Genomic DNA, 12,585 nt, shown 5'->3' with positions numbered 1-12,585 from the left:
TCTCCCATTGTCCCATGACAGATTTGTGAAATGTTCCACTGTTTGGCGAGTGTTTGTCGTGTTCTGACCATAAAGGATAGTTTAAACCAGCAAGTAACCACCCAGGAGCAAAAACCAGCCTTCAAACTTGGAAGAAATAATGATTTGACATTTATCACGATATGTATTGATATTGAACGATATGAATTTTGTTTATCGTGACAACATTTTTAGCTCTAGGTAACACAATTTGCTCATGGCTGCGTTTTACCTTCATTTAAATAGGGTGGTAGTGATTCATAACACAACACAATCCCACAAAAACTTTTTACTTTTTCACAGGTAAGAATATATGTGCATATAATTGTATTTTTCACAATGTTTTGTCATACATGCAAGTAATAAACGAGTTATGCATGTTCACCATAACCATGCTAAAAAGCTTTCACATTTATTTATTTCTATCACTTTTGCCAGTCAACAGTAGTTTGTTACATTTGCTAATGTGTTCATGTTCTGCAGTTGCCTTCTGTTTCTTTTTCTGTTATTTTGTATTGCATCTTTACCAAATTCCTACTATTTCTGAATTTCTAAATGTACTAATGTTTCTTTTATATGTATGACCTAATTCATGCTCCTGCATGACTTTCTGCATAAAATATGTCTACAAATAAGCAAGAATATACCAAGCAAGTTAGGCAAATATGAAAATGTATTGTTCTGCAATACACAACTAACTGGATTTTAGATTACAGGCATGACCCACAGAAAGAGTAACAAACAAAATCCCAACCGTTACATAGTAGACAAAGAAACTTAACTCTCTCATTGACCATCAGAAAAACAGACTTGCAAAATACATTAGCAACAAAACACAGAAAAGGGGCCAGAGCAAATAGTTGAGAAAAGTTTAGAAAAAAATAAGTAACAAGTAGCAGATGATAACGAAACTTATATAAGCCTACAACTTTGCACACTTTTGGACACAGTTTTTTAAAAGATTTGAATTTTTTTCTTTCTTTCTTTTTACTGATTTAAACGATGTTGGTTTTGTATTCACAGATGGAGTCCTTGATCTCTCTACAAAGAAAAACAAGAACCGTAGCAGCCTCTCTCTCAAACCCTCCCATGGTTTCTCCATCACACCAGTAGTCAAGGGGTAAGGGCAGCCATGTAGCTCTTTTTTCATCAGCACTTTTTTATTTACATTCTGCTTTTTTGCTTATTCTGTGAAATCTGTTTTTTGTAGAGCTATAATACAGTATACAATGTTATTGAAAGAACAGTTATTTCTTTTTTGGGTAAAATTCTGGTGCACATCATAAATATATTTCAAGATGGCGCCGAGGATGGCAGCCACGTTGAGGCTTTGTTTTTGTTTGATACTGTTGTCCATTGTGCGTCAAACTTGGCCATTTGGAGCAGGGAACTAACTTTTTGGGACAACGTTTCTCTGCATATTATTCTGGAGTTTATTCATAAACCTTCTGAATTTTTGGAAGTTCTCACAATGGGTGCATTAGCTCTGCTCAACCTGGCAAGGAAGCAAATGAGAGGCAGAAGGGCCAGCGCACATAAGGCTGAGACGACGTGGGCCTCTAACACCTTTACCCCCTTTATTTCTCTCTGTAATCTCTGCACAACAAAATAGACGAACTACTTCTGCTCAACAAAACCAACAAGGACTTTTCAACCACGTCTGCCCTCTGCTTTATGGAGACCTGGCTTTCTGAGCTGACCCTAGACAGTGTGCTGAATCTACCTGGCTTCCAGCTGCACAGAGCAGACAGATTCGTGGAACTCCTCAAACACTGATGTAAAGGCATGACGGTACTGTTGAAATTATGCACTCCTCATCTAGTGTCACTTTTCATGAACTGCAAACTGTTGTGTTGTCCTAGGGTTTTTTCTTCTTTCATTCTAGTCGCTGTTTGCATTCCACTGAACATGCCCACGAGTGATGCCCAGAAACTGCTGACCAATCAGATACTTTAACAGTGCAAATCTGCAGCCCACGTCCCTAGGTACAGACACCATGTCACTTGTGCCACAAGACAAGGATACATTTTGGATCACTGTTACTCCACTTTTAAAAATGTCGCACCATCACGTGTGCAGCTCTCTGTCCTTCCGATCACAGTCTTGTACACCTCATCCCACCATACAGGCAGAAACTTAAATACAGCAAGTCTGTCATCACAACAGTGAAGACGTGGACCAATGGAGACACTGAAAGGATGTAGGGCTGCTTTGAATCCACAACCTGAATCCACAATTTGAAGAGATGACAGACAGCCTTGATGAATATACCGACAATATGATGTCATGCATCAGTTTCTGCGAGGAGACCTATATGTCAACTACAGCATTGGTGAAATATTGGTGAAAAGCAGTGACAAACCATGGATTTCAGCTGAACAATTTCATAGGCAAAAGGAGGCAGCACTCAGGAGTGGGACAAAATTCTCTGCAAAGAGGCCAAATACAAATAAAAAGCTGGACTAAGGGATTAAAGTTCAAGGGACAAGTTTTTAAGACTCTCTCTGCCAGTCCCCTGCCCACCTCCCTCACCTGGGCTTCCTCACCTCTGCCCCTGGTTCATCTCAGCATTAATGAACAGCACATTAACAGGCTTTTAAGCAAACTGGAGTTGAGAAAAGGGTTCCATGCCGGGTCTCTTCAACCACCCTACAGCATACCCTTTTTTTTTTTATTTTTAAATCACTGGAACTTTGCTCGGCCCCCATGTTTCAAAACATCTACCATCGTTTCAGTTCCCGAAAAGCTAATATTAAGGGACAAAATGTCTACAGGCCAATAGCCCTGACCTCCGTAGTCATGAAGGTTTTTGAACACCTGGTGTGTGCCCAACTGAAGGCCTTTACAAACCCGCTGCTGGATCCCCTGCAGTTCGCGTAGAGAGCTAACAGGTCTGTTGACGATGCAGTCAACTTGGTCCTGGAATTTTTCAACAGGCTCAATAGCCCTGGAACCTATGCTAGAATTCTGTTTGTGGACTTCAGCTCAGCTTTCAATGCCATAGTGCGAGAGCTCCTGGGGTCAGACTGTGCCAGCTGTGTGTGCCAGATCCTATCTGCCAGTGGATCATGGGTGTTCTAACAAACAGTAGACAGCAGATGTGGCTAGGAAAACGCACGTCAGTCCCCTGGACCGTCAGTATTGGTGTGTACCACAAGGTTGTGTGCTCTTACCCTTTCTCTTCAGTCTCTATACCAATGACTGTGTCTCTGAGGAATCAGCTGTGAAGATCCTAAAATACTGTATTGATGGTTGCGGATTTCAGGCACAACCCTCTGTTCCTAACCCCCTCAACATCAAGCCTCTGTGGTTTCAACTGTGGTGTGCTTAAATGCCAAGGCACCACCATATCCAGTAGGGGTGGGAATCTCGGATACAGAGGGCTGCAATGTGATTATAAAATGATTATCAATGCATCTTGAGGAATCTTTTCTTCTATACAGAATTTCTTTTTTCTCAGTATGTGACACTTTTTTCTCACAATGTTACTCTGGTTAGCAACAACTACAACCAGGCAGAAAATGGGTGGAAAATGGGTGTAATATGCTCCACAGAAGCCAGAGTGCTTCCATACGCTAGCTCAGGGGTTGGCAACCTGCAGCTCTTTTCCTGGCCTGGTGTGGCTCCACATCAGAGTTAAATTTCTAGGTAAAAATGAAATAATCCTCATTTGCAAGTAAAATAAAGCTCTGCTGATCGTTCAAACACAGTTTCAACAATAAATGATCTTAAACGCTGGAATTAATGTAGCCAATAACTGCTAGTTCACCTAGCTAGTAGCTAACAATAAGGCAAGTTAGATTACATCTGTAATTTGGAGACGAAAAGACTTATTTGCATTTATAATCACTCCATCTGTTTTCCTGATACATCTACAGCGAGAAATTGTCTAAAAACACATGAAACTGAAGTCAGTTCCCCAGCTTCTCATTCGAATTGTCCTGTTCAACCTTAATTGGTGCAGCAGATACACTCTGGTGCCTCGGGCACCTTTTAAGGTGAAATGGGAAAATTCGAACAAGAAGCTGGAGATTGAGAAGCGACTTCAGCCTCATAAAAGTAGAATATTGAGAGACAATTTACAAGAAACTCTTCTACTTTTGTGGAAAAGTTTTCAGCTGGTGTTGCAAGAAAAGTGGCTACAGCTGAATTAAAGCTGAAAGCAGAGCAAAGTAAGTTTACGTTTTTGTTTGTATTATATTCTTACACTACACTAAGACATTAGCACATGCTGAGACACATGTACAGCCAAAATTGGTGGTTGGTTAGTGTAGTGGTTAACACCTTTGCCTTCTACGCTGTAGACTGGGGTTCAAGCACCCTACACTATACCAATAAGAGTCCTTGGGCAAGACTCCTAACACCACCTTTGCCTTCCTGTGTAAAATGATCTAATTGTAAGTCGCTCTGGATAAGAGCGTCAACCAAATGCCATAAATGGAAAATGGAAAAATGGACCCAAAAGGTTTGGGGCTCCCAAAGTGGTTTGATTTTTGTTGAAAGGACGAAATTACTTTTATTAGCATTTGGGTTACAGCCCCTGCACTAGCTTTTAATCTAGTGTGCGTGGCACAGACTGTCCGGGCACTGCACTTTCGCTTTTTGCAAAGTTCCTTTTGTGTTCCGTCAACAGTGCGCTGTCAGTTAAAATTTAGAAAATCACTTTTTGACATTTGTGGATTCATTCAGAATCGTTCATGTCCACATCGCGATGCATCTAGGAATCGATTTTTCTACCCACCCATAATATCCAGTCACCTGTAGTGGGAGAGGAACACACTAGCCAAGAGAGCTACAGAGAGGAACACTTCATAGCCAAGAGAGCACAGCAGAGAATGTTCTTCCTGAGACAGCTGAAGAAATTCAACATGTCACAGAGTTTGATGATCTAGTTCTACAGTGTCCATTCTCACATCATCCATAACCGTCTGGTTTGGGTCCTCCATCTCACAAAAACAAGCCAAACTTAAGTGAGTAATCAGGACAGTGAAGAGGATCTTTGGATGTTGTCTGATAATGCTTCAGGACATCTGCAATGGCAGGGTGATGAAGCATGTTGACAAAATTCCAGAAGACTTCCCTCTGACTGAAGATTCAGGGCCATTAAAATCAGCACAAGCAGACATGCCAACAGCCTTTTCACCATAGCTGTAGCATTTATTAACCACAGTGGACACCGTGCACTTTAAGCCATCAACCCCCCCCTTACAGTATTACAGTAACTCTTCTGTAACAATGTTATTTTCACAGCTGTTCAAATGTTACATTTATGCAAGTATTCATATTGGTCTGTAATAATATGTCATCAGATCTTCATGTATGTATTTTTATGTGTATATGTAGAGATATTCACATTTCCCTTTAGCTCCTCCTTGGCTTTTTATTATTCAGTATTCTTTATTCTATTTAATTGTATTTTTACTTGATTTTCCCCTTAGCCAAATGTCAGTCTGCTTTCTTGTCTGGTCTGTTTAGTATGTTACACGTAATACATGTGTGCACTCACCAAGACATATTCTGATACTATCATATACTTAAAAGAACTCTCAGGATATAATCATGTGTGTGCCAGAGTCTATCTGGTGAGCTAGAAAGATAGTTATCTTGGCCACATACATTGGATCTTTTGACAAGGATAAATAGTATTGGGATCTTCTAGTGTTATTGGTTTGGGAAGTGGGTAAATTTCACTTTCTCTTTAAACTCTTTTTTACAAGTACACCTACACAAAGCTTTTCAGGTTATCCTAATGTTCTGGAAGCTTTTCAAAGGGGCCCAAGATTAGTGATTGCACTACTTATGAATTTCCATTTCCTTTCAGATCTGTTATAAGTAGGTTTAAGTGCTACAGGCAACAAAACAAAGAATAAATATGTTCCCTCATGTCATTATATTTAGCAGCCTCCCTGAACATGTTTCACTTTGCATGCTCTAAACAGTTCTGAAGTTCTGAGATGGCCTCCTTAGACAGTTCTGAAACAAGTAAGAACCTTGTTTTTGCATGCTTGAGCAGAGGTTTATGTGCTGGAAATTCATATTGAGGGAATGGTGCTTTGTTCACTTGATATTAAATAATAAAGGGAATTGTGAGAGGGCTCTGAAAGTCATGATTCCGATCATGAGTTCACCAAAAACACTTGAAACTAATTTGTGAAGTTAGAGGCTTTTAACGTTTGTCTTCCTAGTGATTTAACAGATTTTCTGCTAATTTAGAGGATTGCATCTTATAATAAGGCCTGTGAAATTATTCCCTAAGGCAACTATATAGTACTTGTACCTACCAAAGTATTCTCTACATTACTATATTTAGAGCACAAGGCCCACAACACCCATTCTATAATGGCACACAGTCAGTATTAAAGTGTTGGAAATTAGAAAAAAAAATCTAAAAAGGCCTTCATCAGAGGTATTAATTTTGTTTTTCATGTTGAAGCAGCATAGGGTTGAGGGCCTTGTGATCATATGATTATTTCCTAAAAAAAAATCAGTGAGTGAGCATAAAGCCCTGCGAACATAGGGTTGTATCGAAAAATACAGAGAGGGACATAACATATGGCTAGTTCCTTAAAAAAAATACAACAAATACAGGGACATGAAAATATTGACTCTGTGAGTAGAACTTTAGACTTAGACCATTGAGCACGAGAGACCATTTTTTTCTTTATAAACAGGTACAATCCTGAATTCTTCACGCTGCTCTCTCTGTAATTTACCTACTAAATTTGTAAGTAAATTCACCACTCATTGTCAGCTGGAGAAACTGACACAGGAGAAAACAAAGTGTGCAACTATCCCCTTGGGCTGGCTACTCTCCATCAAGAATCTAGGTATCCTTTTTGATAATTATCTATAGGGTCTGTATCATTCCCTTCACTGCAGTCTCATTTAGACCTGATTAGAGTTGTCTCTTATTTATCTAAATTCTCTAGCCTCTCTTTACCTAAGCTAAAGGGTTGTTGGATACTGTACTCTGCAAAAGTCAGAGCACAGGATTAAAATAGGATCCAGAAACGCTGCTGTCTTCTCTGGGCCCAAGCTCATTTATATTGGACTGAGGGGAAGTGAAAAAGTGTCCTGTGGTCTGACAAATTAAAACTTGAAATTTTTGGAACTCATGGTTACTGTGTTCTCCAGGCTAAAGATTACTCAGCTTGTTATCAGCATACAGTTCAAAAGCCAGTATTCAAGATGGTATAGGGGTGCATTAGTGCATGTGACATGGGTGATGTGAACATCTCTGAAGGCACCATTAATGCTGAATGATATATATACATGTTTTGGCAACATCCAGACATCTTTTTCAGGGAAGGCTTTGCTTATATCAGCAAGACAGTACCAAACCACATTCTTCATATTAAGAGCCTGGGCGCTAAACCGGCCTGCAGTCCAGACTTGTTACCCAGTGATGACATTTGGCACGTTATATAATGAAAAATACCTGAGAACCCAAACTGTTGAGCAGGTGAAATCCTGTATCATACAACAATGGAAAGCATTTCACTTTCAGAGCTACAGCAATTGGTCCTCCTCAGTTCCCAAATGCTTACAGAGTGTTGTTAAAAGAAGAGGTGATGCCCCATGCCAACGTGTTGCTATCATCAAATTCAAAACGAGCATATACTTTTCAAAAAACAATAAAATTTCTCAGTTTCAACATTTGTTGTCTTTGTAGTATTTTCCTTTAAAAATATGGTTTACATGATTTGCATTCATTTTTATTTACATTCTACACAGTATCCCAACTTTTTTGAAAGTGGGGATGTAAATGAAGCATGATGTATAATTTTGAACAATACTTTAAGTCCCTGCTAGATTTCTCAGGCCATCAAACAGCAATCCTCATGTCATCTCAGAAACACAGCTGAAAAGATGAAATCACTTTTCCGTTACTAAGATACCAAGCTTTGTAATTCTCTCAGAACCTTAGAGCAATTAACATTCTTAATTTTTATATTTAAATGAAGCGTAATTATTTCTGTTTTAAATTGAGTTTTTTGTTACTCAAGTATTGTTTTTTATTTTTCATTTACAGGAACGGATTAACTTAGTCATAGACCGGCTGCACTTTATTTTGTAGGCCCCTTAAACCTGCCATATTGTAACCATTTCATGCACACAGAAATAGTAGGTTAACAGAGCAACAGTGTGCAAGTATCATGAAATTGAGCATTTTCGAGAAATCAATATTTTCACAATAAATATATTAGAAATAAGGCTTAGTCAGAGATGAAGTGCAGAGCATACAGTCCTCTGAGCTGGTGGAATTCAGTGTGTAGTGTGCTGGGTGATCAGGCTGATCAGTAACAGACTGTAGTGTTGTTGTTAAGCTCAGGTCGATGCTGCCGGTGTGACCAGTTTGACAGCTCGGGGATAGAAACTGTTCTTGAACCTGGTGATTCTGGCTCGGATGTTCTGGTACCTCTTTCTGGATGGCAGAGGTTGGAACAAGGGTACCTGGGATTTGTGGGGTCCGAGGATATGTTTATGGCTTTCTTCTCACATCGTTTGTCATACATGTCCTCTATGGATGGGAGGACATCCCCACTGTGGCCCATCCTCTGCAGGGCCTTGCGTTCAGCAGAGTCAAGTTCAGCTGGCCAAGATGCTCTCCACTGTGGCTCTGTAGAAGTTGCAGAGGAGCTGTTGTGGCAGGTTGACTTTTTTTAACCTTCTGAGGAAGTGAACGTGTTGTTGGCGCTTCCTGACAATGTGGGATGTGTTGAGTGACCAGGTGAGATCCTTGGATATGTAGACAGTAAGAAACTTGAACCCCCTCGATGCTCAGTTGTGCATGCTCTTTTCTTTCACTCCTGAAGTCAACAATCAGTTCTTTGGTTTTGCTGATGTTGAGGGAGAGGCTGTTGGCAGCACACAACTCTGAGGAGCTTGACTTTCTTTCTGTATGGTCCTTCATCGTTGGTGATATTGCCTATGATTGTGGTGTCATCCGCAAATTTAATAAAAGTATTGGAGCTGTGTTTTGGAGTGCAGTCGTAGGTGTACAGTGTGTAGAGCATTGGTGAGAGGACACAGCCTTGTGGACAACCTGTGCTGAGTGTGAGGGAGGGGGAGGTGTGTACACTGGGGTCTGCAGGTGAGGAAGTCCATAATCCAGCTGCACAGGGTTTGGCTTATTCCAAGTGTGTTGAGCTTGGAGATGAGTCTGGAGGGGATAATGGTGTTAAAGGCGGAGCTGAAGTTGATGAACAGCATTCTTATATACAGTCATGGCCAAAAGTTTTGAGAATGACACAAATATTATATTTTCACATGATCTGCTGCCCTCTGGTTTTTATGTGTGTTTGTCAGATGTTTTTATCACATACAGAAATATAATTGCAATCATATTATGAGTAACAAAAGCTTTTATTGACAGAATGAGTTAATGCAGCAAGTCAATATTTGCAGTGTTGACCCTTCTTATTCAGGACCTCTGCAATTCTCCCTGGCATGCTCTCAATCAACTTCTGGACCAAATCCTGACTGATAGCAGTCCATTCTTGCACAATCAATGCTTGCATTTTTTCAGAATTTGTAGGTTTTTGTTTGTCCACCCGTCTCTTGATGATTGACCACAAGTTCTCAATGGGACTAAGATCTGGGGAGTTTCCAGGCCATGGACCCAGAATCTCTATGTTTTGTTCCCTGAGCCATTTAGTTATCACCTTTGCTTTATGGCAAGGTGCTCCATCATGCTGGAAAAGGCATTGTTGATCACCAAACTTCTCTTGGACGGTTGGGAGAAGTTGCTCTTGGAGGACATTCTGGTACCATTCTTTATTCATGGCTGTGTTTTTATGCAAGACTGCGAGAGAGCCGATTCCCTTGGCTGAGAAGCAACCCCACACATGAATGGTTTCAGGATGCTTTACAGTTGGCATGAGACAAGACTGGTGGTAGCGCTCACCTCGTCTTCTCCGAACAAGCTGTTTTCCAGATGTCCCAAACATTGGAGATGAAAGGAGATTCATCAGAGAAAATGACTTTACCCCAGTCCTCAGCAGTCCACTCCCTGTACCTTTTGCAGAATATCAGTCTGTCCCTGATGTTTTTTCTGGAGAGAAGTGGCTTCTTTGCTGCCCTCCTTAAGACCAGGCCTTGCTCCAAGAGTCTCCGCCTCACAGTGCATGCAGATGCACTCACACCTGCCTGCTGCCATTCCTGAGCAAGCTCTGCACTGCTGGTAGCCCGATCCCGTAGCTGAAACACTTTTAAGAGACGGTCCTGGCGCTTGCTGGTCTTTCTTGGGCGCCCTGGAGCCTTTGTGGCAACAATGGAACCTCTCTCCTTGAAGTTCTTGATGATGCGATAGATTGTTGACTGAGGTGCAATCTTTCTAGCTGCGATACTCTTCCCTGTTAGGCCATTTTTGTGCAGTGCAATGATGACTGCACGTGTTTCTTTAGAGATAACCATGGTTAACAGAAGAGAAACAATGATGCCAAACACCAGCCTCCTTTTAAAGTGTCCAGTGGTGTCATTCTTACTTAATCATGACAGATTGATCTCCAGCCCTGTCCTCATCAACACCCACACCTGTGTTAATGGAGCAATCACTGAAACAATGTTAGCTGGTCCTTTTAAGGCAGGGCTGCAATGAAGTTGAAATGTGTTTTGGGGGATAAAGTTCATTTTCTAGGCAAATATTGACTTTGCAATTAATTGCTGTTAAGCTGATCACTCTTTATAACATTCTGGAGTATATGCAAATTGCCATTATAAAAACTAAAGCAGTAGACTTTGTAAAAATTAATATTTATATCATTCTCAAAACTTTTGGCCATGACTGTAGGTGTTTGTTCCTTCCAGGTGGTTGAGTGCAGTGTGCATTGCCAGGGAGACTGCGTCCTCAGTAGATCTGTTTGCCTGGTAGGCAAACTGGTGAGAGTTCAGGGTGCTGGGAAGACTCCTCTTTATGTGAGTGAGGATCAGTCTCTCGAAGCACTTCATGACTATGGGTGTGAGAGCAATGGGGCGGTAGTCGTTCATGCTTGTGATGGTGGTTTTCTTTGGGATGGGGATGATGGTTGTGGCTTTGAAGCAGGCAGGAACAACAGACTGTGCCAGGGAGATGTTGAAAATGTCCTTGAAGGTGGCAGCCAGCTGATTGGCACACGTTTTCAGGACATGCCCTGGAATGCCATCAGGGCCTGCTGCTTTCTGAGTAGAGACCCATGTCAGTGTTCTCCTCACCTCTTCTGTAGTCAGTGTGAGTGGTGCAGGTGGAGGCTCCTCTGTAGAGAGGGGCAGGGCAGTGTTAGCACGTTGAGACTCAACAGTGGTCTCAAAGCGTGCATAAAAGTTATTCAGTTCTGCAGGGAGGGAGGGATCTGTGGTTAATGGAGCACTGACTTTGTTCTTGTGGTCCGCAATTGCTTGAATCCCTTGCCACATCTGTCAGGGGTCCGAGTTAGTATTGAAGTGGGCTGCAATTTGTGTGCTGTACTTGTGCTTTGCAACCCTGATGCCAGCCTTTAGGTTGTGTCTGGCAGCTTTGAGCTCCTTGCTGTTGCCAGATTTAAAGGCTGCATCACAATCTTTCAGCAGACCGTGGACTTCACTGTTCATCCATGGTTTTTGGTTTGAAAGTGTGCAGATATGTTTAATTTGAGTCACGTCATCTACACACTTCTTGATGAATCCAGTGACAAATGTTGCATATTCATTTACATCAACCAGAGACTCTGTGGTTGCTGCAGTTTTGAACATGTCTCAGTCAGTACACTGAAAGCAGTCCTGTAAGATTGACCCCGCTCCGTCAGGCCACACACGCACTGCTCTCACTGTTACTTTAACCCGTTTCAGTACCGGCCGGTATGTGGGCTTCATCAGCAGAGAGATGTGATCACTCTTTCCGAACGGAGCCAGCGGGGTGGTGCTGTACTCCTGTTCCACGTTTGTGTAGATATGATCCAGTGTGTTTTCTCGTGTTGGGCAGGAGACGTGCTGATGGAGCTTGGAAAGCACTGTTCTGAGATGGGTTTGATTGAAGTCCCCTGCGACGATGAGTGCAGCTTCTGGGTGTTGAGAATGCTACTTGCTGATCGAATTAGCTAGCATAGTTATTGCTAGCTTAGTATCGCTTTGCGGAGGAATATACACAGCCATGACGATAACCACATTAAATGCACGAGGGAGATAATAGGGTCTCACCACCATGTACTCCAGATCAGGTGAGCAGAAGTGTCCGACAACAGCTGAGTTGGTGCACCATCAGTCGTTCACAAACACACAGCCCCCCTCCACTTGTTTTGAGGGACTCGGCTGTGTGGTCCGAGCGGTGCGCTGTGAGCCCGTGAAGCGTGATATCAGAGTCCGATATGCTGCTGTGAAGCCAGGTTTCAGTGAAAACAAAAGCACAACAGTTCCTGGTTTGGCGATCTGACGTGAGCCTGAGTCTCAGTTTGTCCAGCTTGTTTTCCAGTGACCAGACGTTTGCTAGAAGTAGGCTGGGGAGTGGAATCCAAGTTAGCTTAGCTAGCCTAGCCTGGATGCTCCCATATTTGCCCTGCTTGTGTTTACGTTTGCATGCCTGTTGACGACGTCTTCCGGTCAGAGGCGAAGCAG

The 12,585-nt window shown here is 41.9% G+C and overlaps 1 protein-coding gene across 3 annotated transcripts in view; it reads left to right on the top strand.

Annotated features, from left to right (window-relative positions):
- Positions 1 to 12,585, top strand: part of lcor (ligand dependent nuclear receptor corepressor) — a 107,554-nt gene that overhangs the window by 81,474 nt on the left and 13,495 nt on the right. For all 3 annotated transcript variants that reach the window (XM_037534450.1, XM_037534449.1, XM_017709548.2), the window contains one exon: positions 1,042 to 1,138. In XM_037534450.1, the coding sequence (XP_037390347.1) occupies positions 1,042 to 1,138 (97 nt within the window). The remainder of the gene's footprint in view (positions 1 to 1,041; positions 1,139 to 12,585) is intronic.

Source organism: Pygocentrus nattereri, chromosome 25, assembly GCF_015220715.1.
Source record: "Pygocentrus nattereri isolate fPygNat1 chromosome 25, fPygNat1.pri, whole genome shotgun sequence".
In the NCBI taxonomy this organism is placed as follows: Eukaryota; Metazoa; Chordata; class Actinopteri; order Characiformes; family Serrasalmidae; genus Pygocentrus; species Pygocentrus nattereri.
Note: the sequence above shows the minus strand (reverse complement) of the source record. Positions and strands in the feature narration are given on the sequence as shown.